Below are 27,854 nucleotides of genomic sequence, written 5' to 3' on the forward strand. Positions count from 1 at the left end.
TATCTTTTGATAGAATACAGATATTCCAATGCAGTTTGTTTCACTGCATTAAATTACATTTCCAATTATGTATAACATGATGGTATTATTCATACATACCAAGATTTTCACAATTTTGGTCACTAGTGTCAAGTTCAGCTTGTTGCCCCCCTAAAGCTTGATGCCTGGTGAAACTGCTACCCCCTGCACCCCCTTAGCTACGCCACTGACCAGTAGGAAAGGTAGCACTCAGTGTGCTATCAGGGAGCTGGTGTGGGTACCTTGTAGGATTTTGCTCCATTTGTTAACACAACCCCCACTGTTGAGGGTTCACTGTTACAGGAATTGCCTCCAAACAAGGTTATTTGTCAAAGTGTGTCAGATGTCAACAATATCTCACAATTTTTTTAGAATAAATTATTTTCTTCAGCATTGGCCTGGAGGTCCCTCCTTCTTTTATTATTTGCGTGCCATGCTCTTTTTCTGCTGTGCTTTACCCCTGCCCCTCCCCCAGCAACCTGACACCAGCATTGAAGGAGGGGATGCTTCTCTACACCACAGCTTTCAAATACACTTAGCTGCTAGTTATAACTTGGGTCATGTATTTCAATTTTTGCCTTGAGGTCAGAAATGTCTTTTAAACAAGACAGTTTAAGGCCAAGTGACCGCTGTGGACTTCTACTATCAAGACAACAGTATTCCTCTTGCCAAGGTTTAAGAAAATTTATTTTAGCCAATAAATATTTGATAGTAACTAAATCATTAAAGATTTTTTTTTAATTGGAATGATTGCATATCATTTATTTTCCACTTTCTTTCCCCTGAAAGTAGCTTTCCGTGATTTCAGCAACCTATTTTAAAAAATAACAAATTTAAAGAAAAATGTGGTGGTATGTCATGCCTATGTTCTCATTAATCTAACACATACTTTCAAGAATGTGCCTTATTGTGCAGTAATCCATAAACATGTATAATTAAGAAATTACTGAGCAGAAATTAAACATGCCAAGCTTTGGATACAGTCTTCAGGTTATAGAAATCAAATATCCAAGCAGTGCAATTAAAATGACTTCCTTATATTTTTACGGGATGAGTGGAATTTTGCTAATTGTTACAACTGCCAAAAGGGCATTCATCCTATTTCACATTTTCTGTACAACTCTAACCCCGTTTTATATGGCACTGAACTGCATATGTTCAGATTCAGATGTGAATGTAAATGCTAATACCCCTGATCACCAGGAAGACCACATTCTGCTGAATCCAAATATGGCCTTCTAGCTCCTATTCATTAAACAACAAAACCTCAAAGTGGCTTAATAATAAGGCTGAAAGCATTAGCTAATTAATTGGTGTCATTAATTTACTATTTCATTAATTGATTTAATGTGTAGATTGCAGATTAATTAAACCATGCTGAACTGGCAGACAAACCACAATAAACATGAGCACTTAGTGCTGTCAGTTGTATTGTTAACAGGCTTTGTACATCTCTTGACTCTTATGTTAACAAACATATTGGCAAAGCTCAAACCAAAGTCACTGAAAGAGGCAGGATCACATTTTCAGATACTATATTATAGGCAGGGCCGATGCCATTACTGCACTTTTATACCTCTCTTCAACCAAGAACGCTTATTACAGCTCAATCCAATCTGAACTCGACCCCTGCTGATGCAGACATGCCAAGGAGATGCATGCTGCATCCTATGGTGGGGAGCAGTTAGAGAGGCCTCCTCAGGGTAAGTGAATTTTTGTTCACTTGCTGTGAGGAAAGCTCCCATAGTCCCCATGGCAGGGTTTCTCAAATTGTGGGTCATGACCTGATTATTGGTGGGTCCTGAAGCTGAAACTGACAGGCTGATACCCAAGAAGGAAAATGTGTGAAGCCCCATGAAAGGTGAAACAGCCACATTGTGTGTTTACTTGTGAGTAAGTGACAGTGTCCAGGTCCATTGCAAAAGGCAGGCTGAGAGGAACCCAAGATTACCAAAATGGTTCCAATCCAATGAACGCAGCCCCCAAAAGACACTTGAGAAAGAAGTCCCTCCCTCCAAGCTGACAAATGTACTGAGCCCTATGGAAAGCTCATGGAAATGTACTGAACCCTATGGAAACTATATGTTTACTCTTGAGCAAGCAAAAGTGCCTTGGCTTGTGTTGAAAATCAGGGAGAGGGGAATGCCAGGGCACCAGAATGGTCTGGATATGATGAAAGTGGAACTCAAGAAATGCACCAGAAATCAGCCCACGCAAACACTAAAAAAGATAAGGAGATTTTTCTTTTTCTTTTTTAGATTTGTAAAGTTAGGTGTGTCCTGATAGTGATATAAGAACTTAAGGGAGCAATCGTAACCCACTTTTGAGGACTGACATAAGGGTAATGCAGCTCTGAGGAAAGAGAACAAATATCTCCTTATCTTGAGGAGGCCTCCATGACTGCCCCCACCCAAATGCAGGATGCAACACGTGCCCCACTGACACAGTTATGCCAGGGCTGGAAAGTTGGTTAAGATAGCGCCCTAAATTGTTTAAATTTAAATATATCAGTCTGAATATAGAGTTAAACTTAAACATAGAGTTAAAATTTAAATATAAGGATTAAAATTGAAATGGACACTGGGTAGGTCTAAAAATCTTACTGATTTTTTGGGGGAGGTGGTTTATGGTTATTGCAGAAAGGCAACAGAGAGAATTCACTTGGTGGAACAGGGCTGGCTTCCCCATCTCATCTCCCCTTATTTATTTTTTATAATTATTTATAATTTATAATTATTTATAATTATTTAAATTTGCTTGATGATGTCACTTCCAGCCGTGACATCATTTCCAATGGGTCCTGGACAGATTGTAATTCAAAAAAGTGGGTCCCATTGCTAAAAACTTCTCAATCACTGCCCTGTGGGACTCTGATCTTGCACCAGCTATTTTGCTCGTGCAGGATCATGGCATGTAAAGACAGAGGAAAGGGAGAGGGAAAGGATTCAGCTACACACTTATTGCTGCCAAACTCTCCCTCCCTCTTCCCTTGCCTCCCCCTCCCTGCCCAGAAACTCTCCCGTTCCTCTTCCTCCCTGCCCCATTCCACCCACCACGGATGGGCAAGTCCAGTACAGCTTGACTCGAATTGAGTCGTGAGTCTCTGCCTCTGTGACTTGACTCAAAAACAAGTCCTAACGGGGCAGACTTTGGAAGTCACACAGAGGGATTCTGTGACTTGAATAGACTCAAGTCTCAAGTCTTTCCCCTTTAAAAAGCCAACTGTGGCTCTGTGGAAAAACAGAGCTGCTGCCAGACTGTGTGTGTGTTGGGGTTCTCTTCAAACACTCCCCTGCTGTCCTCGCCCATCCCATCTGTAAGGCAGAAGTGCAGGATGTGCCGATCAGATCCCTCCATACGATCCCACCCCAGCTGTGACAAAACCCACCCCCTTCACAAACCCACCGCCTTCACCACCTTCACAAGGTGGACCTGCAGGGAGGGAGGGAGAATGCATCCCAGCTTGGCAAGGCAGGAGGAGATGGGAGCAGTGTGAGTGATCGAGCAAGGGGACAGAAGTGGCCGTGGGTGGGTGGGAGGCTAACTTATGACCTACCCACTCCTCTTTTGCTGCTCTACTCAGTCAGAATTCCCTCTGAGAATCTCACAAGGGCTTCCTCCTCCTCCCAGGTGACTGTGGCGGAAGAGACTAGTGAGCATAGTGGACATTCATTCATTTATCATTCATTGAAGCCTTGCTTACAGCATACAGGCTGAGCTGGGCACAGGACAGAGGTACACACACAGGCAGTCTGAGAGCAGGCAGCTGTGCTGACCGAACTGCCTCCCCTCAGCTTCCCCCCCCTCCTCCAGTCCCTCCTGTTTGCAAAACTCACTTGTCCCTATGGCAAAAAACGGCTCCTCCTCTCCCCCTCCCTCTCCGAGACACATCCTCTGTCCAATGGATGGTCCAGGGGACAAGAAGAAGTGCCTCTCTCCCCCGTGTGCGGAACACGCGCAGGACCCTCACATGGAATACCCAGCCAGATAACTTTTGCAAATGTATCAATTTTGTTAAAAGTTCTGCAACCAGAGACCCTGCACATTTTAAGCCCAAACAAACAAAAACCATTTCGATCCACCACCACTACCCCCAGTCCCTGTCTCTGAACATAACGTACCCTGTTGCTGATGCTGCTGCTTGTGCACGCAAAGCCCAGCTTTCAGATCAACGCAGGAGCTTTTTGGGGCAAGACGGAGGCAGTGCAACACCTAGCCCATTGTTTCTCAAACTGTGGGTCAGGACCCACTAGGTGGGTCACAAGCCCATTTCAGGTGGGTTCCCATTCATTTCAATATTTTATTTTTAATATATTAGACTTGATTCTACCCTGGTATGTGACTGCATTTGGAGAAATGTGACAGATCTGTACTTTGAACATGTTTATGCTTTTTACTCTTGGGTAAATGTGGGTAGGATTACAGCCTACAGCCTAGAATTGTTAAAAATTTCCCTGCTTGATCATGTCACTTCCTGTCATGACATCACTTCCAGTGGGTCCCGACAGATTCTCATTCTAAAAAGTGGGTACCGGTGCTAAAAGTGTGAGAACCACTGACCTAGCCATTTGTGGACAATTTGAATTGCCCAAACCCACGGTGACTCCCAAATCAGGAGCCCTGGACTTGAGTGTTTTTCCGAGTCTTTGACACATGTGATGCAAGTCTGCACGAGTCAGCGAAAAGCATGCATTGTTGCAACAGACTCTAGTCACTTGCCCCTGCCACCCATCCCTAGTGCCACCTGACCTTTGGCCGGTGGATAGTGGCCAGGTCATCAGCTGAAGTGCATGAATACCAGCAACTGCACTTGCTGCCTCACTGTGTAAGAATTGTGTAAGCACTGTGACAGCATTGTTGGAGTGCTCAACACAATTGCATGAGTTCAGGGAAGGATCCAGACATTTTCACTGAATCCTGTTGGCTTCTCTGGCAAAATCAGAAGTGGAGCGCGATCGCTATACTTTCACTTCCAAGCAGCTGGGGAGCCCTGCAGGCACTCGCGCAGGACTCCCTGCACCCCAGGAAGGCTGCTGCAGGGACTGGTGAGTACATCCCAGTCCCTGCAGCCCCCCTGAGCAGCGCTATCCTGGGGATCGCGTCTCTGCCTTCCCCCTGCCCCTGCTGCCTCCCTCCCTCCCCGGAAAAGACTTAGTGGCTCTCACACTCTCCCAGAGAGTTTGAGAACCACTGCCTTAGAGGGAACATTAATCACAAGATCCACTGCTCTAAGTCCCCAATGAGATTGGGGCACATCTCTCTCCAAAAAATCTATATTCTTAAAAAAAAACAAAAAAAACTGTCTTGTGGTTACTGGCAGCCTAACTGGAGCTATTTTGAGGTGGTCCACTTTGCTATCCAGTCAAGGATCCCAAAACAGCCATACATTGCAGTCATATACCCCTCTGTCTAAGCAGGCAAACAGGCACCTTTTGAAGTGGCATCATCTTATATTCACAGGGGAAGAGCAACTGCCCCTCTTTACCCCATTAAGGTGCCTTTTCTAGTGGCTGTTGCTGATGTCTTTTCCATATTTCTTTTTAGACTGTGAGCCCTCTGGGGCAAGGAACCATTTATTTTGCTGTGTAAACTGCATTGTTAACTACTTTCTATTGTATTCTAAGGCTGCAACCCTAACTAATCTTTCTCGTTCAAAAAATGTGATCTATAAGCAGACTTAAATAGTTCACTTCTATTTCAATACAGAATAGTATGCAATAAAGGCCAAAGTTCATTCAATTAAAGATGGCGAATATTTTGAAAAATGATATGACCTTCAACATGTCCTTTTCAAAAAGAGTATCACAAAAGACAAGAAATGTAGATACATTGGCCTTCTTTCAATTTATAATGCACTTATTCACAATAATTTCAGACAAAACCTAAGGAAAAGTCCTCCTTCATATGAATTAAAAACGGAGGAAGCTGTTTAGTCAGTGAGCACTTGCAGTATTTATTTATAGTGCTGGGTTATTACCATAATCAAGGATTTATTCTACCTTGGAGGGAGGGAAAACACCATTTTGTTGAAGGCTCCCTGGAAAAAAATTGTCTTCAGCAGTCTAATATATTTTGGGTGCTGTCAAGTATACCAAATATGAATTACTGACTATTGTACTGAATCATCCTCTCTAGATCCATGAGCTGAGCATTGCCCTATATTATTCCAGAGCAATCCTCAAGTAAGTATCTGTTAATGCTGAAATTGCTGGCTTGGAACCATTTAATGAAGAACAAGGCTTACGAAAGGAAAATCTTTAATTTTCTTTCTCCAGTACTATATACAAATAAAAAATCAGTTCACTTAAGAGAAGTAAGCTTTTTAAATTCTACATCTATCAAAGCATTTCAGTACCTAATTTCTCTGAAATTCTGGTTTCCAAGAGATCCACCAGTTAAAAATATTTATCTTAATTGAATCTTTGATAAAAGAAGTGCACCATCATAATTTTCAGCTTCAGTGCTGTGCCATACCACAAATGGAAAGTTATACCACTATACCAGTATTTATGACCCCACTAGAAAGCAAATAACAGAAGATGAAGAAGCAGCAAGAGAGAGAAAAATGAAATTGCATTTGGAAAGAACACTCAGACACTTTACCTTGCAGAGTTGGAAAGCTAACTGGCAACTATAATTGCTAGATGGCTGGGATGAGTAGGTGGGAATCACTGGATATTAAAACGAAAATATGAGACACATTTGGAGCTTCTTTGGATGGTGGAATCTGGAGTGAGATGTAGTGGAAATGATGAGGGTGGGACTGAGAGTAGCTCAGGCACAATGTAGTAACTGTTCTTTCTTCCTTGTTCTTGCACTCCATTCTTCCTACTGGGACATACTGGGAGTGGACTGTGAGGCTCTTTGCTGCTTGACACCACCAAAGCTAGGAAGCTCAGCCAAAAATATATTGTCTTGGGAAAGCTTCTCTCCTAGAGTAAGCAAACAGTTCCTAAATCCAAGGGATCCCCAAACGTAGCAGAATGTACGTGACAGTTTTAGGTGGTGTGGCACACCCACTCAAACTCAAAAGAGTTTCAGGATTGTGAAGCATTCAGGATGCTTTGGCTGCGTCTTAGGAAGCTGAGACATCAGAGGAGCCTCGGGCAGGGGGGTGGTGTTGAAAGGGTCCCAAAATAGGGGGCAAAAAATAGGGAAAAAATCTGAGATTTTTACCACAGAACTGAATACCTTCCTTTGAGATGGAATTGGGGGAGAGTGCATCCAAGTTGTTGCTTGCAGGGACATTAAACCCTTTCCTTTTTAAAAGCTTGGGCTCATCAAGAAAAGGTACTATTTTTAATTCAATTGCCCTTTGGAACTGCTGTAATAATGTCTGGCATAATTTCTCTATTGAAATGGCAAGAGTCCATACAATGGCACTCATAAGGTCTCACATTCATGCCTGTGTGTTCCCAGTGTGGATTCTCTGGGGACGTGCTGCGGCTCTAGTAAGAGACATGTTGACGGCAGAAAATTCTAGTTGTTTGCATGCATCAGTGTCGCAACACTTGCTCCTGGCTAGTTAGTTAGAATATAACTAGCATGACTAACGACTTGTCATAAAACATAATGTGTTAACATGTGCCCCATCATAGTGAAAGTAACATCTCTTAAACTCTCAAGTGCATTTGCACAGGAGTAAATCATCCAAGCCTGAATATACTGACAGTGAAATTGTATGCATGCCTATTCAGAAGTAAATCCCATTGTGTTCACTGGGCCTTACTCCCAGGAAAGTGTGTATAGAATTGCATTCCTAATCTATAAGGATTATTTTTAAGGGCTTTCTTTTTGCAGTTTATTTTTACTAATTATTTACAATATGTACTCAATTCTGAGTCATTTGTACTCATAACAAGACAATAATGACATCAAAACATGTTTCCACTACACTTGCAATTTATTATAGCATTAATTTGATGCTTAGTCTTAATTTTTTTAGGTGTTTTCAGACTTGATGGCTATTGTGAAAAGAGAGGATTTAAAAATATTAAATATATGAATGTCTGCCATCACTAAAACATCATTTGGGTTTGAGGCCCCCACCCAAAATAAAAAGCGTTACCAAATACAAAGGAGGACAGAGTGCTTCTGCCTTTAACCATATTGGCAGGTGCAGCTCAACATGGAAGGGTTTAACAAGCTGCACTTGCCAAAATTTCCTCTTCCATACAACTATTAAAGGTATAGGCACTCCATTCCCCTTTGTATTTGGTAAACATAATACTACAGGGATAGAGAGCCTTAAGATTTGAGACGTCTTTGTCCCAACCAAAGTTCTACATTCTTCTTACCAGTCAGACAATCTGAGCATAATGTAGGCCTTTTCCAAGAAAGCACATAACCAAGCAACCAAAGGGCCAAACTGCAGATTACATGAAGTACATGCTTGGCCATGACTTGATTTATTCTTATTCACTATATAGAACCATGAAGTGGGAATCTGGATGAGGACCATGTTGTGGGGGCTTTAACCTGTTGTCTCCCTCACAGTCCCAATTTGGATTTCTCACAATCACCTCTGGGGCTACTATCTGTTCTGGTAGGGGAGGATTTCCAAATTACATAACTTTAAAAATGGTTAGGTCTGTATCATAGCAGAAGTGGGTCCACAAGCCTTGGAAATGAGTTTCTGTAGTTTATGTCAGTGTTTCTCAAAATGTGGGTCAGGACTCACTAGGTTGGTCACAAGCCAATTACAGGTGGGTCCCCATTCATTTCAAGATGTATTTTATTTTTAATCTATTTGATGTGAAGCTACCATTGTATGAGACTGCATTTGGGGAAATGCTTTTAACAATGATTACAGGCCAACACACATTTTGCTTCCTTAAACATTACACCAATTCCTGGGTATATTTGGGGTGCTGATTCCAAAAATGGCATCCATTTTGCCCTACCACGTCTAGTTCTGGAGACATGGCGTAGCCTCTTTAGTGAATGGTTCAAGCAGCTTCCTCATGAGGAAGCCTACACCATGGCTTCCTCATGAGGAAGCTGCTTGAACCATTCACTAATGAGGCTATACTATCTCTCCAAAACTAGATGTGATAGGGCAAAACAGATGCCATTTTTTAAATGGGCACCCCAAATTCATATCAAACCAACATAAAGTTTGGGAAAAACTTTTTTGACCCTCAAATTTGTAGGCCTGTGTAGTCAATGGGGCTTACTCCTTGGGTAAGTGTGGATAGGATTGCAGGCTTTGGGATGTTCGGGGAATTTTTTTTCAAACAGACCAGAAACTGCTTGGGAGGGTTAGAAAGGGTTTTTTTATTTTAAATTTTTAAACTTATACTTATTGTAAACTTTTAATTTACTTATTTGATTTGATTTTGTCATATGGGGGTGCTAAAAATTTCCCTGCTTGATTATGTCATTTCTGGCCATGACATCATTTCCAGGTTAATTACATCACTTCCAGTGAATCCCAACAGATACTAAAAATGTGGGTCCCAGTGGTAAAAAGTTTGAAAACCACTGTTTATGTAACATAGGTTGTCTTTTTAAAAATTGCTGCATGTGAACTACTTGGAAAGGCAAAAGGAAGGAGGCAATTTTGCTTTAAATTAAAAAAAAAAACTTAGCAAATCTGAATTAAAGTGTAATATGCAATAAAAAAATCTTTTCTATAATAAAACTATAGAACACAAGAAAAAATTAGATGAGTCTTGCAGAAAGGCAGACTTGTATCACTTAAACTGATCATGGTCTCTTCTTATAGTCAGTCCGTTTAGATTATCAACTCTACCATCTTTTTGCACGCAAGCATCTTAATTTAGACATTGCTTAAAATATGCCCATTCATCGTTATCTCTGTTCTTCGGAACAGTTTTTGTTTTTGCAGAGCACAGTATCTTCATTGAACATGAGCATGCCAGGACATTATGCTGATTTAGAAGAATATCTTAGGGCTAACGCAAATGAATCCTGGGTGTGTGGCAGATCCTGGAAATTTGATTGCTCAGTGGCTCCTGGCAATCACACTGTAAGCAGCTACAATGCTCAGCAAGTCATTGTGGTGAAAAACTGCTGCAGAAATGCAATGTGTTGCTAGCTGTTTCTTAAAGTGCCTTCTTGTTTGATTCAGAAAGTCCTGCTTCTGTGACAGGGTTTCATTTATTTCATGCAATGGGTATTGTGTTCAACGCTTTTTATATACTAGCTACTTCAAAGTCAAAGGAACTGGCATGTACTACAGTTGAACCTCATTTATTCAAATAATTCCCCAGGCATCCTTCAGAATAGAGGTCTGGGTAAATGGCCTTAAAGTAGGTGACAGTAACATGGGGATATGAGAACCTTTGAAATCTGTTTGATAACTGAGATTTGAACAACATTTGAACAGTGTGGTTGGTTCTATAAACATATCAATACAATAAACTGAAGAATCCTCTTTTTTGCTGGAGCCTGATCTACCCTCTCTATAGGGATATAACTACATGAGAAACAAACTTGCTTGCTAACAAAAAGACATGAGATTATTAGGTCTTAATTATTATTATATAATAATCATCATGTTGTTTTATTGTAGTTGTTATCATAGAACTAGTAATATAGTTCTTCTGCTCCAAAACAGATCTTTATGGGGTCAATGCCATAGTCACAGGGCAGAAGCCTGGTTCCACCCTCCCCCCCCCCCCAGAACTTAACGGGGCAAGTTAAGAATAGTTGTGGAATTCTAAAGGTACAGTTACCAACATGCCAAGTACCAGGGATGGGAACTCGAGTCAGGTGACTCGAGACCTAGTTGCAAAAATTAGCAAAGCACTCAAGTCAAAGACCCCTTACTCGGCACTTGTACCCATGCATGCAGATTCAAGTCTGTGTCTGGGTGTGCTTGCCACTGTTTTTGTGGCATGAAAACCTTGTGGGGCCATCATTCAAACCAGATGAGCAGCAAGGAAGTTCCAGCCAGGAGGCAGAGAAGGGTTAATGCTCTGCTTCTGCAAGGAATAGGAGGCAGGAGGTGGAAGCAAGCTCTTTTGCCTATATCTGAAAGAACCAGTGATCATTAGACAAAGGATGGGAGGTTTGATATTTTCTGTGGCTGAGGTAGGGCAGCAGAAGGAGCCCAAGGGGGTTCTTTGCTTTGGAATTGGCTAGAGAAGCCCAGAAGGTAGGAAAGTGGGGGGGAGAGCTTTGTAGCAATCACACTTTCCAATTGTATGACTGCTGTGAGATCTGTTGTTACTTGGAGGGAGGAAGTATGAATGACCAGTTGCAGTGGGACTACTTCTGAGTAGAGCTGCAAAGCATTGGATCGTCCTGGTAAACATTGCACCTGATGTGCCTGACTCTCCTCCCTCTTGCTGCTTCTGTCCCTGCTGTCATGCCGTACGTCCCACCCCCTTTTGCCTTGTTTACAGATGGGATGGAGCAGCAGGGGAGTATTAAAGGAGAACTCTCTCTCTCGCGCGCGCTCTCTCTCTCTCTCTCTCTCTCTCTCTCACACACACACACACACCCCGGCAGTAGCTCTATTTTTTTCCTGCGCCTGACACATGAATCAAAAAGACTCATGACCTGAGTCTTTTCAAGTCGCAAAAATGCTCCAGACAACTCAGAAAGTGCTCCTGTCAGGACACGTTTTTGACTCGAGTCACAGGGGGTGGAGACTTGTGACTCAACTCAAACCACACTGGATTTGCCTATTCCTGGCAAGTACTCACTTCTCAGAGGACCTGCTGCACAAACAAAACATCCGTCTGCTCAGTAGCAGCTGGATTTCTCATGGAGGTCCTTTAAACATTTATCCTTTCCCTATAACTGGGCAAAGAGCAGTTTTTCCAATGGTGCTCCTCTGACATTTGGCTGGGGGACAGTAACTGTTCCTCTTCACCCCAGCGTAGCATTTTTTCTAGTGGCTGTTTGCTGCCACTGCCTGCTGCTTTTTAGATTGTAAGCCCTTTTGAGTCAAGGAGCCATTTGTTTGATCTTCTCTGTATAATTGCTTTGTGAACTTTTTATTGAAAAACGGCATATAAACATGCTTAATTCATCATCATCATCATCATCATCATCATCATAATGGTGACCACTAGCATGAACAGCTTGCTATAAACCAGGAGCTATAAACCACACTAGACTTCGTCTGCAGTAATTCCAAGATGTTCTTCTAAATCCGCAGAATGGTTCCAAATTTTGTTAACAAAAGATTATGTTCTCTACAAAAACTTGCTCTAGACCACCGACAGCTATGGATGATCCTGTTTCAAACAATGTCTAAATTAAGATGTTTTTGTACAAAGAGAAGCAAAGGGGAAATTATCCAAAAGTATAAATGCTGACAGACACTATGGCATCAGAGTAGGACTGCAGTTTGATATACACTTAACCAGGAAGTAAGTTCCACAGGACACAGTGGCTTTTACATTCAAGGAAATATGGATAGGATTGTGCTGTAAGATACCTAAGGATATATTCCAAATTATTTCAACAATTATAAAGGGGAAACTTTTCATATCAAGTTTATCAAAATGATCTTTCAGCTTCCTGAAGAGCAGAATACCTACATTCATGGCCCACATCCATTAGAGACTCCACCTGGGTACATGGACTCCAGAATTCTCAATACCGGTGGTAGCAGTGGTGCCCAATTCACCATCAGGGAGCAGACAGTGGGTGCCATGAGGACCCAAGCACAGGGCTGCAGCAGCCTGTCACTGGCGCAGGCAGGATACCCCATCCATCAGCATCTGCCTATGTAATTATTGTCTCTTCCCCCCTCTTTTAATTCTGGCAGTACCTTTCACTATAACAGTGGTTCAATCTAAACCCTACTCTCAAGGCATTATAGTCTCAAAAATTAAATTTACTTAATTACTTAAATTAACTTATTAAATTTACTTATTTATATTCTGCCATTCCCTCCTAACAAACAGAGCACACAAGGTGGTGTACAAAACAGAGGAAAAAACAAGAAGATGCAAAGTATAGGAATGAAATATAAAGTGCAGTGATCATAAGCAATTATAAAGACTGCATAACCCAAAAGCAACTAATTAAGAAAGGAAAGCCAGGCAGAAAAGGAAAGTCTTCCACCCTTGCCAGAAGGCTAACAGAGAGGAAGCAGTTCCTAATCCGACCAGAAGTGTATTCCATAACAAAAGGTGCCATCAAAGAGAAGGTCCTGTTCCTCTCTACTTTCACACTAGCCTTTGCCAGAGGCTTCACTGCCCCCTTGTTGACCTTCGTCAATGGTTGGTTGATGGTTCAAACCAGATACAGCTTTAAAGATCAAAGCCAGTACTTTGAATTGGTCCCAGGAATATATGGGCAGCTAGTATAAACACAGGAATTGCAAGGGGGGCGAGTCAAATCGCCTAGCCCTAAGACTACATGGACCATGGCATTCTACACAAACTGCAACTTCTGGGCAAACTTCAAGGGCAGCTCCACATAGAATGTATGCAGTAGTCTAGATTTGATATCACCAAGGCATGAACCACTGTGGTTTGTGCATATTATAATTTCTTCAGGCTGGTGAAGCTACTGCTGCAACCTAAACACATTAGAAAAGGAGCCCCATTGGGCATTCATAGGAACCTCCAAACAAAAAGGCAAAGAACTGCACTACACAACATTCCTAACCTCAACGAACTCTTGGTCCTTTAAGCCCTTTACACTCTGAGTAACCAGTTGTTCCAGAAGAATCTTTAAAATAGGTATAAAACTATAACAACAGAGGTCTTGTTTCTGACCTCTTAAAAAAATTGCAAAAACTCAGTGACTGACTTCTCTTCTGCTGACATATTGTTGAAATGTTACTATCAAGTGCAATGAACACTGAAGGCACTACATACATAATACCTACTCAGCCTACAAAGAGACACCATCTCTGCTAACAACCCACAATAGAAAATCTCTGTTGATATACTACAGCATTTCACCAGTACAGCACCCTCCAGCTCAATTTGTACAGCTAAAGTTTCCATTCCATATGCAACTTGTTTGGTATTATTTGAGAATAAGCATCATAGGAAAAAAAAACTTTTCAGAAAACTTTGACTAATCTTGCTTACTCATAGAAACCAGTTACTATTTGACCAATGTCACATCAACAGCCACACAAAAAACAAACTGAAAATTAGGAGAAGAAAAAAAAAAAAAACATTCACTTACATTATTCATGTACTCAGAAAGGAGATCCTGGAGAGCCTGGCGAATGGCATTGCATTCAGTGACAATGCGCTCTCGGTGAACATCACGTGTGCAAGAAGAATCTGCTAATAAAGCAGCCCCACTGATAATCCCTTCTAAACGCTTTTCTAGCGATGGCCTTATTTTTTCTTCATTCACAGAAAGGGGATCCAAGGAAAACAAGTTCTAGGGAGAAAATGAAAAGAGGAAAAAATAAGACTAGTGCTCATACTCTGGCAAAGATAACGAAAGCAATTCTTATCACTTTCCCAATCACCCTACCCATTGGAATCTTTCCCCTTGGCTTCAAGTCTCTCTCACCTTCATTTCTGAAGTAGAGCAAGACAATCAGAACAAGATTGTGAATTTAAATCATCTATTTCAATGATACCAGTTCAAAATTCTTGCCCATTCCATGCTTTTAATACATGTGACAGGTGGCATCAAAGGTCCTTTGGGACATAACCAGACCAGACCAGTTGACAGCAACATTATTTCTAGTGAGGAGAAAAGCTACAAAGAAACTCCTTCCAGAATTCCCTCTTCAGTACTCTGTATTATTCTATATAAATCCAAGGAGAGAGTTTATAGATAGTCCTAAAGGAACATTTAACAGAGAACAGAATCCTTGTAATCTGAGTGAAAGTGATTCTAAATTCCTTGGTTGTTTTCACATGTTCTTTCAATACATGCAGTGGGGTAGTATTAAACAGGACCATTCTTGCTCCTGACCCCAATTCCTACCTCCAAATGAACACGGAGGCAAGGAGCAGGGAAACCATGTATAATTCTGCTCCTCCCCTTTGCCACACATTGAAAGAATTGGGTTGTTACCAGAATTCGTGCTGTGCTCTGCACACATTGTCATATTAAGAAAATCATGTATATGGTTGAATTCCAATAGTAAAATTTTGTATTTCACATTCATATAAACAAAGGGAAACTGGCACACAGAAGTTCCCGATGGCTACAGCTCATTGTGAATAAAGTGTTCTGCAAGCATCACTGAAGACACACAATATATGATAGCAGACTGAGACATTTCATAACAAAAATGTACTTGTATACTTGATGGTAACTCCATGCAAGTGCTGCCCACCATATAGATTCATGGCATTTGTACTGTTTGTATCTTCATAGTAGTCTTTTAAACACATTGAATCAGGGACAGTGGATATGGTTTCACACAGGGAGATTTCCCAAGATAAGCTACTGCCTAAGAGACCCTTTGAAAGATTTAACAGAACTACAGAAAAGGAAGCCAAATACATTTGCTAGATGACACCATGGGTGGTGTCAGAGATCAAGCCAGGCACTCACTGAGGACCCATGACCATCAGAGGCCCACATGTCAAGACTGACATCTGAAGCCTCAACAAGCATGGAAGCATTGGCACCCAATATGACAGCAAGGAGTGGGAAGGGGTTCCACATGGGCCCAACGCAGGACTTTGGCCCCAAGCCCCCAGCAAACTGGAACAGGCCTTGATTGTTCATTCTTCCTCCTTCCCATCCACCCACACACTTAATGACAATGCTTTTTCAGTGTCTAGGCCAGCAATTTTCAACCACTGTGCCATGGCACACAGGTATGCCACAGATGGTCCACAGTTGTGCAGCAGGAGTTTGGGACAGGGTCATGTATTAGTAGAGCAATTGGGGCATTTGCACCTGGCAGCAACTGTTACCCTGCACATGCCCGATCTTGTCTGATCTCGGAAGCTAAGCAGGGTCAGGCCTGGTTAGTACTTGGATGGGAGACCGCCTGGGAATACCGGGTGCTGTAGGCTTCTACCATAGTCTTTCGAGACTGAAGGTTGCCAGCCAACCTACCAACAGCATGGTGTGCCTTGTCAATGGTAAAAAAAAAAACTGATGGTGTGCCTTGACAATTTTAGCATCTTGTCAGTGTGCTATGAGATGAAAAAGATTGAAAATTGCTGGTCTAGGCATAGGCTAAGTATGACTACTTCAAATGTATCTTCTCTTACCACCAGCATAGTGCCTAGTTTCCTAGTAGATACTTAGTAGCAACCATAATTTATTTAACTATGTAAACTGCTTTGTTAAATACAGAGGTAGATATTCCTAATAATTCTTTGTATTTCCAAAGGGTTCCACTGCATACAGATGTACTAGAAATCCCAACAGGGTGGAAGTCAGCTGAGGAGGAGCATGTCTTTACTGATGTAAAGCTCCCCAGGTATGCAGAAAAATATTTAGGGGTCAGCATTACGCCATCTCACACCAATCCCTAAACACCTGCAGGAACCACAGACTATGCATTATGCTTCCTCAGAATGCAGGCAGAGCAGTACAGCAGAGTAACAGCCCAATCCTGAGCTAGCCAGGGCGCGAGGCTGCAGCACCGCCGAGAGTGGCTGCCGCTGCATCCTGTGCACCTCAGCCTGCCGCAGGCAGTGCCTCAGGAGAAGGGAACTTTTGTCCCCTTCCTCCAGGTAAGGGAAGAAGCCCTGCAATGGCGTTCGTAAAGGAGGAGGAAGTAAACACGTTTGTGTAGGGCACCAAGCTCTGCATGAACAGATAGGATCCACTCCCTCCCCCGGCACGCCTCCCACATGTCCTCTTTCCGCCCTCCCCACACCTTCCCCCTCCCCGGAATGCCTCCTCCCGCTCCCCTCCCCGCCTCCGCTTACCATGCTGTGAGGCTGGGCGCTTACCATGGTGGAGGCTGGGCGCCCACCCCACACTGGCCCTGTGCTAGCCCAGCGCTGGCTGGTGCTGGGCTAACATGGGTGGTAGCCTGGCAGTAAGTGTTGCAGACCCTAAAGCACGTTTGCAACAGTGTGCGGTGGCACAAAGCTGCTGCGCCAAGCTCAGGATTGGGCTCTAAACCAGCTACGGAAATCAGAGAAGGAAGTGGCTGGGGACTTAGAAGCAGAAACTGCGCTCAGAGGATCAATAGCCTCCTCAGACGTATGTCTTTCAAGTCCAGTTCCTCCACAATAGGATCCTTCAAACAGAGGCAAGGATACTGAAGATGGGGGTGGAGTGGGGGGCATTATCACCAGGGGAGAATTTGGCAGAGAAATTGCATGGCCTCCACAAAGCACACTATCTCCCCTCAAAAGATCCTTTGAAGCATGGTGAGGAAAGCCCATCACAGGGTAGAAAAGGGAATTGGCCTCAGATGTGCCTTTTTGTCTTGAGGAGTAGCAACCACACTGATTGGAGCTCTTGCATACCTCAGATCCCTCTTCCTATTTCCTTCCAAGTGACATTTACTAACAATACCGAGGATAAAGCTCTTTCTAATTAGAGACTTATGACACAATCCCATGTGTGTCTACTCAGAGGTAAGTTCAATTAAGTTTGATAGGACAACTGTGTATAGCACTGCATCCTAACAGATGTTCATTCAGGACTCTTCTTGTCACAATTCCACGCAGCTTGGTGCTCATGAACCCTCAGAGCATGGCACCTACATAAATGGCAGTGGTTTCTGGCTCCCTCCTCAACTTAGTAAGGGCAGTTGGAGGTTCACTATTTGATATCAGAATGTGACCATGGATTATGCATTCTGAAAAGGAATGTATGTGGAGTGGCTGGAAGGAAAGCATCAAGAGACACCTGTCACAAACATCACCCGTGGGGTAGGGAAGGACCAGGGGAGATTCCCAAGTCAACCAGGGTTTAACCCTCCTCCACCTACACCATCCTCCACAAACCCCCAAGAGCAATGTTTTTTATTTAGCTTACTCCAAGCCTCAGGTCCTATTAACATACATGTCCTTGGTTAATTATTGCACTCAAATTTCATGTAAAAGATTTTTATCATAGCTTTAAGGGAGCTTCAATTGCTCCAATAACATATCTACATGAATTACAGTAGCTTAAAAACAAGAAAAGATCATATCTAAAAAGAGGCTAAAATTACCATCTTACAGGTCTCTCAGCATTTCTTCCAGTATAAAAGCTGTTAACCCCCAGCTTCCTTCCTCCTGCTGTGTGTTTTCAGGCACCCATGCCCAGGTTTTATTCTTTAAATTACTAATGCACTACACCTGGGTAACAAACACCCAACTTAATCCATCTTAAAGGGAAAGGGACTTGCCCCACCCCATGACAACACCCATCAGAGTTGGGAACTTGACTCGAGTCGTGAAAATTTGCATTTTTCGCTGACTTGTTGAGTCATGTGCATGGAAGACTTGGAAAAACACTTGAGTCAAGGGTCCCCTGACTTGGCTTTCATCCCCACGCATGCAAACTCAAGTCTGCCTGTGTCTGGGTTTGCTTGCTTACTGTTTTCGCAGCATGAAAAACCTTGTGGGGGTCATCATTCTGAGTGAGCAAGCAGCAGAGAAGTTCCAGTCACAAGGCAAGGAAGAGTTAATGCATCCAAGCAGGAGGCAAGAGAAAGCTCTTTTGTTCATCTCTGATACAAAGGAAGGAACGGATGATCACTGGACACAGGATGGGAGGTTTGGAATTTTCTTTGGCTGAGAGGCCAGGAAGAGGAGCCTAAGGGGGTTCTTGCCTTATGATTGACTGCAGAAGCCCCGGGAGGGGGCAGGGAAGTGGAGGCTGTTTATTGTGATCACACTTTCTATTGCATGGCATGGCTGAACTCCGTTGGGAGGAGGAACCCTCACTGAATGACCCATGCAAATGGGACTACTTCAGAGTAGAGCTGCCAAGGATTGGGTCATCCTGGTAAGATGACCCTTCTCCCTCTCACCACTTCTGTCCCCTGCTCTCTCGCAGTCCCTCCCACTCCTCCCGTCCTGTTTACAGCATGGGAGTATTAAAGGAAAACTTACACACACACATGCCCCTTGGCAGCAGCCCCATTTTTTCCACAGTGGGCTTTTTAAAGGGGGCAATTTGACCCCTTTAGAGTCATGAAGGGACAACTCGGAGACTCAGAAAGTGCCCCTGTTAGGATTCGTTTTTGAGTCAAATTGTTGGGGGCAGAGACTCTAAACTCTACTTGAGTCAAGCTGCACTGGACCTTCCCATCCCTGACACCCTCTCTTTCTTCCAAGTACATATCTTGCTAAATCTGTACAACTGTTTCATTTGAAAAATGAATTCATTTTGCTTTTTTTACCAAAAGGGATTGCCAATTGCATAATGTAAAAATTAAGCAAATCACCTTCCTAATTCAAGAAAATGGCAACTGGCATTAGAAATTCCTCAAGTCACATTCCTTTATCAATTCTTTTTCTGTGGTAACGTCTTTTCACGGCAGGGAGAGTGTGCGTGATTGAAAAGGGAAATTACATGCTAGAGAATGGAGGGAGCTTCGTTGGGAATATTTTTCAATTACATAATTATTTTATGCCTAATAAAGGTTGACTTGACTATTTTTCAATTACAAAGAAATAATTAAATACTGCTAATTTTCATGTAAGCAAAATATATATTTTTTCAGGGCTTTGTTCTGTAGAAGACAATCTTGATAATGAAGCACCACAATGTGTGCTTAATTTGGAAGAAAAAAACTATTTTTGAGGGACTAATGACTATGTTTTGAAGGAAAACATACTCATTTGTACCACACTGAACAAACAAATTAAAATCCAGAAGTAAAAACATTTTCAAATATGGTAACTGTCACCTCTGTCTCGTCTACAACTTGTTGAAGCCATAAGAGTCAAAAGTGAATTAGTTCTTTCTTATAAGTATATAAGCAGCATGTGCCATTTGGGCATTTTTATCAGAAGACTCTAAAATCTCTGAACCAGTTCATAACAGCCAGGAATCATTCAAAGATCTGAGATGCTCAGGAAGAGATAATGCAGTTTAATTTAGTAAAAGTTACTCATGCATCTTAGAATCCAGATCTCTTGAAGCCACTGACTAATCGACTCTGCAGTTCCATTCCCTCTTACTGCTCAGTTGACTGGGCAATCTTTCTTTTATTTAGTTTTAAATAGTGTAGGCCACCTCAAAGTTCCCAAAGGCAGAATATAAATTGTGAAATGATTTTAAAAACCCAAATAAATACACAGTAATCAGAAGGGATGTGACACACTAGCTACACAAAACCCCTTTCACATTGGAGAAATCAATGCAAAGTATTTTTTTTAATGTGGAGCATTCAGAGAATTTACAAAATTCAGAGAAAATATTTTTATAGGAGACTAAAAATCCCATACAGTGTTATTGTACTGAAAGGTCCTTTGCAGCCAGTTATGGGTAGCTGCAGAGGTGTCAAAGAATTCCTTGACAGATTCTGGCCACGCTTCACATCATGGTGACTCAACACCAATGAATACAGCTCTAAAAGAAGATTTGGGATCTTTCAAAAATGACAGTTAACGTTTCTCCCCTTGCTCCCATTTTGGGGAGCATTTCCATGGATTTTTGCAAACAAATATGCAAAGGACAATGTTACAATATGACTAAAGAAGAAAATACAAAGAACCACCAATCAAAAATTAGATGCACTTACATCTTAAAAAGAGCCCAATCCTATCCAGCCATACCAGCACCAGAACTAGCTTTCTAGCAGCAGTTGACACTTTACAAAATCATAGAAGGCACTCAATATGCACACAGAGTTGCATGCTTCCAGGCCACACTCACAGTTGGCACGGAGGACTTTGCACATGGCGGCAACAAAAAGGAGCCCAACAGATGCTGGTAACTCAGTTGGGTGGGCAGAATGGAGCATGGGGTGGAACGGAGCAGGGTGGAACGGGAGGGCCGGGATATGTGTGAGGCAGGAGGGAATGAAACCCACTGAGCAACTTGCACTGGATGCGGTCACCTCTGGTGCCAGGTGACACGCCCCTTTGTCATCTCAAACGTGCACCAGATAAAGACTGAAAATAATTTCTCTTTCTCCTCCCAAGCTTCCCACTTGAAACTGCAACCCACCACAGCATGCAGTGCATCCAATTTTGAACATAAGAACAGCCCCACTGGATCAGGCCATAGGCCCATCTAGTCCAGCTTCCTGTATCTCACAGCGGCCCACCAAATGCCCCAGGGAGCACACCAGATAACAAGAGACCTGCATCCTGGTGCCCTCCCTTGCATCTGGCATTCTGACATAGCCCATTTCTAAAATCAGGAGGTTGTACATGCACATCATGGCTTGTAACCCGTAATGGAATTTTCCTCCAGAAACTTGTCCAATCCCCTTTTAAAGGCGTCCAGACCAGACGCCATCACCACATCCTGTGGGAAGGAGTTCCACATACCAACCACATGCTGAGTAAAGAAATATTTTCTTTTGTCTGTTCTAACTCTCCCAACACTAAATTTTAGCAGATGTCCCCTGGTTCTGGTGTTATGTGAGAGTGTAAAGAGAATCTCTCTATCCACTCTGTCCATCCCCTGCATAATTTTGTATGTCTCAATCATGTCCCCCCTCAGGCGCCTCTTTTCTAGGCTGAAGAGGCCCAAACGCCATAGCCTTTCCTCATAAGGAAGGTCCCCAGCCCAGTAATCATCTTAGTCGCTCTCTTTTGCACCTTTTCCATTTCCACTATGTCTTTTTTGAGATGCGGCGACCAGAACTGGACACAATACTTCAGGTGTGGCCTTACCATAGATTTGTACAACGGCATTATAATATTAGCCGTTTTGTTCTCAATACCTTTTCTAATGATCCCAAGCATAGAGTTGGCCTTCTTTACTGCCCCCACACACTGAGTCGACACTTTCATCGACCTGTCCACCACCACCCCAAGATCTCTCTCCTGATCTGTCACAGACAGCTCAGAATCCATCAGCCTATATGTGAAGTTTTGATTTTTTGCCCCAATGTGCATGACTTTACACTTACTGACATTGAAGTGCATGTGCCATTTTGTTGCTCATTCTGCCAGTCTGGAGAGAACCTTCTGGAGCTTCTCACAGTCACTTCTGGTCTTCACCACTCGGAAAAGTTTGGTGTCGTCTGCAAACTTTGCCACCTCACTGCTCAACCCTGTCTCCAGGTCATTTATGAAGAAGTTGAAAAGCACCGGTCCCAGGACAGATCCTTGGGGCACACTGCTTTTCACCTCTCTCCATTGTGAAAATTGCCCATTGACACCCACTCTGTTTCCTGGCCTTCAACCAGTTCTCAATCCATGAGAGGACCTGTCCTCTAATTCCCTGACTGTGGAGTTTTTTCAGTAGCCTTTGATGAGGGACTGTGTTGAACACCTTCTGAAAGTCCAGATATATAATGTCTACAGGTTCTCCCGCATCCACATGCCTGTTGACCTTTTCAAAGAATTCTATAAGGTTCGTGAGGCAAGACTTACCCTTACAGAAGCCATGCTGATTCTCCCTCAGCAAGAGATTCTATCTTTGATGAGGCATTCCACCATCTTACCTGATATAGATGTTAGGCTGACCAGCCTATAGTTTCCCGGGTCCTCCCTCTTTCCCTTTGTGACATTTGCTATCCTCCAATCTTCTGGCAACGTGGCCGTTTTGAGGGACATGTTGCATATTTTAGTCAAGAGATCAGCAACTTCATTCTTCAATTCCTTAATAACTCTTGGGTGGATGCCATCAGGGCCCGGTGACTTATTGATCTTTAATTTATCAATGAGGTCTGAAACATCTTCTCTTTTAACCTCTATCTGACTTAACTCCTCGGTCAGGAGGGGCCGTTCGGGCAGCGGTATCTGCCCTAGGTCTTCTGCCGTGAAGACAGATGCAAAGAACTCATTTAATTTCTCTGCCATCTCTAAATCTCCTTTTATCTCCCCTTTCCCTCCCTCACCATCCAGAGGGCCAACTGCTTTTCTGGCGGGTTTCCTGCTTCTAACATATTTGAAGAAGTTTTTATTATTCCCCTCAATGTTGCTGGCCATGCGTTCCTCATAGTCTCGCTTGGCCTCCCATATCACCTTCTTACATTTCTTTTGCCACAGTTTATGTTCCTTTTTATTCTCCTCATTAGGGCAAGACTTTTACGGAAGGAAGCTTCCTTACCCTTCCTTGCCTTTGGTGCGGTTACATGCTATAGTGGGAAAAAGGATCGGATTAGGTTCTTAATTATGTTAAAAATATTACCACTAGGCCAGGGGTGTTGAACACATTTCACCCAGGGGCCACATCAGATTTGTGGCACCTGCTGAGGGCTGAATTCCAAATGCGCCCCCAAAGTGACATGAACACTTTCCCATTTTAAAAAAATGGGAAAACTCCACCTCCCCCAGCTGCTCACTGCCCCTTGCTCTTCTGCCTCCCCCTACCCTAGTCCTCCTCCTATTCAACCCTGACAAGCCCCAATAGCCCCCCCCCAGCCCCCAGAGCAAGGGAAATGAGTGGGCAGAGGCTGCATTCACCATCCCAACTTGCAAAAATTTCAGGATTTTTTTTTCCTTTGAAAAAACCCCAATTTTTTGCAATCAGAGGTGGCAAATACAGCACCCCCTCCTGCCCAAGCGGCATCCCCCTCCTGCCCTCCTGCCCTCCTATTTGCCCAGGTCTCTGGTCGCCCTCCCCACGCCCTCCCCAAGCCCCAACCTACCTGCCACTTCAGCTGTCTCCTCCTGCATGCTGGTTTCCCTGAATGTCTGAATGCAACCAGAGTTCTGCTCTGGTCACCTCAGACAAAGGTCTGAGGGGCAGGGATGCCGCATGCAGCATACCTGGCCCTCAAAATGATGTTTGGAGGCCTCAGAAGGCTTTAAAAAGGTTACTTCTGGTTTTTCAGCAAACCCAGAGGTGACTTTAAGGCCTTCTGAGGCCTCCAAACATCATTCTGAGGGCCAAGAATGCTGCATGCAGCATCCCAGCCCTTTGAGTGGTGTTTTGAGGCCCTGGAAGGCCTTATTATGTCACCTTAAGGTTTTCTGAAAACCCAGAAGTGACCTTCCATGACAAAGCTCCGGTCGTGGTCGAAGTGAGCGGGGGTGGGGCGGTCCCGGAACTCCCCCAGAGCACAGGGGCTGCCAGAAAAGGCTTTGCGGAGGTTGTCTTAGCTGGACAATTCCTAGCTGGAGGTTGTCTTAACTCCTACAGAGAAGCCGTATTATGCATATAACATATTTAAGTGAAAGTAGACCATAATGATTGACTATATATGTCAAGGGGGGAATTTTGGCAAGTGCACCTTCTCAAAGCCCAGCAGCACTGTCACAACAGTGCTGAAATTCCCCCTTTTAAACAATGATTAAAGGAGAAGAAATACTAAAGTTAAAAACGAAGGTGCCCGATTACCCCATTATGCCTTATTAATACTCAGGACAAGGGTCACAACCTAACATAGCCATAGCATGCATGGAGAAAAAAAACATACACACCCAGAGGTATGCTGACAGTTTTTCCAGCAGCCAATCAGCCAGTGGGATGGACAAGTTGCTTTTCCATTTAAGATGACAGCTTGACCTTTCGGTCAAGTGATTGACTCCAGGAAAAAAAAATTCAAAACTTCTGCAGCTGCATGCATGTTTCTCCCCCAAACTACAGTTTTATATAAGCACCATGAAGTCCAGATGTCTTCAAGCACTTCACGCAAAGCTGATTGAAGTCCATTCTTCTTGCTGCAATAAGTTTGGATTAATAGCTGTGATGATGCAAACCTGAATCCATGACTTCCTACCATCATCCTGTAACATTAGCATAGCTTTTCTCTAAGTTGTTGAGTTGTGGTAACATCTTCTAAACTAGAGGCAGCCAACTTTTCAGCACTGGGCAGCATTAATACCTGCATGAAAAAGGAGTTTCTGCATCTCGTAATAATGCAGGGCTGCAACATTTGCAACTGCCAAGATTCTACAACTGTAAATGGTAAGGCAGTGAAAAAGGTTAATTTTGAAAGCTGGCCCATTGGAGTCTACATGCCAATTCAGCAAGGCAGAAATCAGAACCTTAGCTTGAAAGTAATAGCCAGAATAAAAATCAGGAATCTTAACTGGATCTGCAATAAAGTGATTACTAAGAGACAACAAGCCTAGCCTCATAAATTACTACACTTTCCTTCCTTGACAACAAGGTGATGATAAACAAGATTGGCCAGGTCTTCTTAAAAATATACCTATATTTGATTAAATTACCATCTCTTAGCTATAAACAGAGTTGTCAACTGATGGGGGGGGGGGCAGAGAACAGCCTGGGCAGAGAACAGTTTCTACTTCTGGGTTAGTTTTCAGATGTTTACTGCAAAAGCTAGAATTTGGGGGCTGGTTGCCAGCAATTCAATATTTGGTGTAAGAAGCCAGCAGCAGCATTTTCACTTAGTGTGCATGCTTGCACAGACACCGGTGCACTGAACTTGGCCTCAATATGCAATTTACACATGCATAACATCATAGTGCATATGGACAGCCCCTCTGTATCTAGCTATCCAGTCTTTTTTCTCAGTCTATTTGAGTCAAAGTGATGGTGTAGCTGAACCCTAGAAGACAAAGAAGTCTGCACCATTATCTTCGGAGACTGTCTTATTGGAGACAGTCTTTGGGGACTGTTCACTTTCTGGCAGTCCCCCTACCCAAAATGTTGGCTCAGACCACTGCCTTTGCCAGTTTCTGTTAGATACAAGGGTGAACAGAAAGGTTGTGCTATTGCCTCTACCCAGATATCATAATTTTGGGAATCAAAAGCTGTTATCCCTACCTGTAAACCCATACTTGTGTTTTCTATCATGGCATTGCTTTTTTAGGTGGATCAGGTCCCAGGAGGGGGTGGGAACGGCAGTGGTGGTGTGCCCCATATCCTATTCCCTTACCTGGACAAGATCTGCTAACACAAATCCACTGGGACTTGTGTAAGTGATTTAGCAGATGCAGGTTCAAGTAAACCCATTGCTGCAGTTGGGGCTTTCACCCAAGCAAAGGGGCAAATGTCTCCTTACCTTGAGGTGACCTCCAGCCTGGAAAATTCCTCAGCAGGATACAGCACAAGCTGTGCTGGCACTGCTGCATTGGCACAGGGGAATTTTGCTAGTATCAGGCTGCCCAGCAGCTTAATTACACCACCTTCTGCAAGCCTGAAAATCTTTGAGGTTGCAATCCAAGCCTGAGGGGCTACCAGCAAACATCTCTGAACCAGACAGCCTATAACAACTGGTACTGCCCCACCAGTTCTTGTTTATTTCATGGTGCTCACCAAAAATGCTTACTCCCTGTCCTGCACTATATCTGCCAGTTTGATTTGACTGGACAAAACACCACATCCTAAGAACAGTCTGCAATAGGCAAAAACTGTTCAGCACTTACAGATCAGGTGAACAGCAAACAATTTCTACCCAGCCCCAGATGGAAACCAGTTCTCACAAATGTTTTTTAACAAAAGACACTGATGCTAGATTCCTAATAATAGTTCCAATTGGTATTTCAATTATTACTGCATCTTCCATCATGTTTCCATACTTCATAAAAATTAAGACTGGAGGAAGGTTAAAGATAAGAGCCATCTTATTATCCAACTGATACTTACCAATCGAATCAGATATGCAGGGGCCAAATTTGCATTGATTCGTTCAACGGAAGCAGTGAGGGAATCAATACAAATGATCGAGCATTTGCAATAGACAGATCTGATTTTCTAATGGACCCTGCCTGAGTGCTTCATGCTTCTTGCACAAATGGAAATAACTGAGAGATAAAAAGATTTTTAAAGTGAATGGTTAGGTACAGATTTTCTTCCCTGTCAAGTTTCCAGTTGTATATACACATAAAGAAATGGCACCATCACAAATGGTACCTTAGCTCCCCTCTAAATCAGAGCTGAGATATATGTGTAAATTTTTGTGGGCTGCTCTTGGGCCAGGAACTCCTGGTCTTTGTGTGGGTGTCTGCCTTCTCCATCTCATCCCAGAGCAAGAGTTCCAGAGGGAAGGAGAAGGATAGTAGGGTAACCAAATAAATGTGAGGACACCTCTAGTAATGCTGTCAGGGGCAACAAAGGCAAAATAATTGGGACAAATGTAACAAAGCAGCCCTCTTGAGAGGAGCTCATGGTAGATGGCTGGTAGTTGCCTCAATTCGGTCTCAGATTGGCTGTCTTCTAAATTGCACCCAGTTTCTCCTCAGCAAATGAGGCTACAAACCTTAAGGCCCAGCCGATCTGATTGAGATAGTCTCAGTTGCCATCTGTACTGGTGAGATTGTAACCCCTCCTGTAGGGTGAAATAAAGGAAGGTGCACCTGTGGCCTTGTCTAGTTTGCCCTGGCAGCCAGGTAGGGTACCTGTTGCCTTTCACAGTGGTTCCCCTCTGGGTTCCTCTTCTCTTCCTTCTTCCATGCTGGGTTCTCCCTTTTCCCTTGATGTGGTTCTTTCTTCCTTCGGTTCTCCTGCGGTTCTCCACAGATCCCAGCTTCTCACTCTCCAGAATTCTCCCCACCAGTTTTTTGTCCTTTTCTCTCCTCCTTTTGTTCCATTCAGGTCTTACTTTCCTCTGTCTTCTTTTCCAAGTCTTCCTTCTCTTCTCCTTCCTCCTGCCACATTGCAACCCATTTTGATGGGGTTAATTCCAGCTGGTCAGCCCCTGATCTGACAGAACACTGCCAGCTGAGCAGCTGGCAATCAATGGCACCAGGCAATGACTAGCAATGAATGGTGTCTGGCAATAACTGGCAATTAACCCCCAAGCAATGGCGTCTGGTAATGACGTAATTGCAAGGCACCAGAGCTATTGGCCACTGCCTGTGGTGTCTCCCAACAGCTTCCCTGTAGTTGCCTTGGGCCTCTGGAGCTCAGTCACCAATGACCACTTATCACTTTATTTTTAGAAAATATGTTTACATTCTCATAAATTGCACCATGGTCTT

The 27,854-nt window shown here is 43.3% G+C and overlaps 1 protein-coding gene and 1 pseudogene across 1 annotated transcript in view; one reads left to right on the top strand and one right to left on the bottom strand.

Moving 5' to 3' along the window:
* CTNNA3 (catenin alpha 3) overlaps positions 1-27,854 on the bottom strand; it is an 808,499-nt gene that overhangs the window by 626,600 nt on the left and 154,045 nt on the right. The window contains exon 7 of the mRNA XM_066622270.1: positions 14,146-14,349. Within this exon, the coding sequence (XP_066478367.1) occupies positions 14,146-14,349 (204 nt within the window). The remainder of the gene's footprint in view (positions 1-14,145; positions 14,350-27,854) is intronic.
* On the top strand, positions 15,837-15,953 carry LOC136647035 (5S ribosomal RNA; annotated as a pseudogene).

The sequence above is a fragment of the Tiliqua scincoides genome, chromosome 3 (genome assembly GCF_035046505.1).
Source record: "Tiliqua scincoides isolate rTilSci1 chromosome 3, rTilSci1.hap2, whole genome shotgun sequence".
In the NCBI taxonomy this organism is placed as follows: Eukaryota; Metazoa; Chordata; class Lepidosauria; order Squamata; family Scincidae; genus Tiliqua; species Tiliqua scincoides.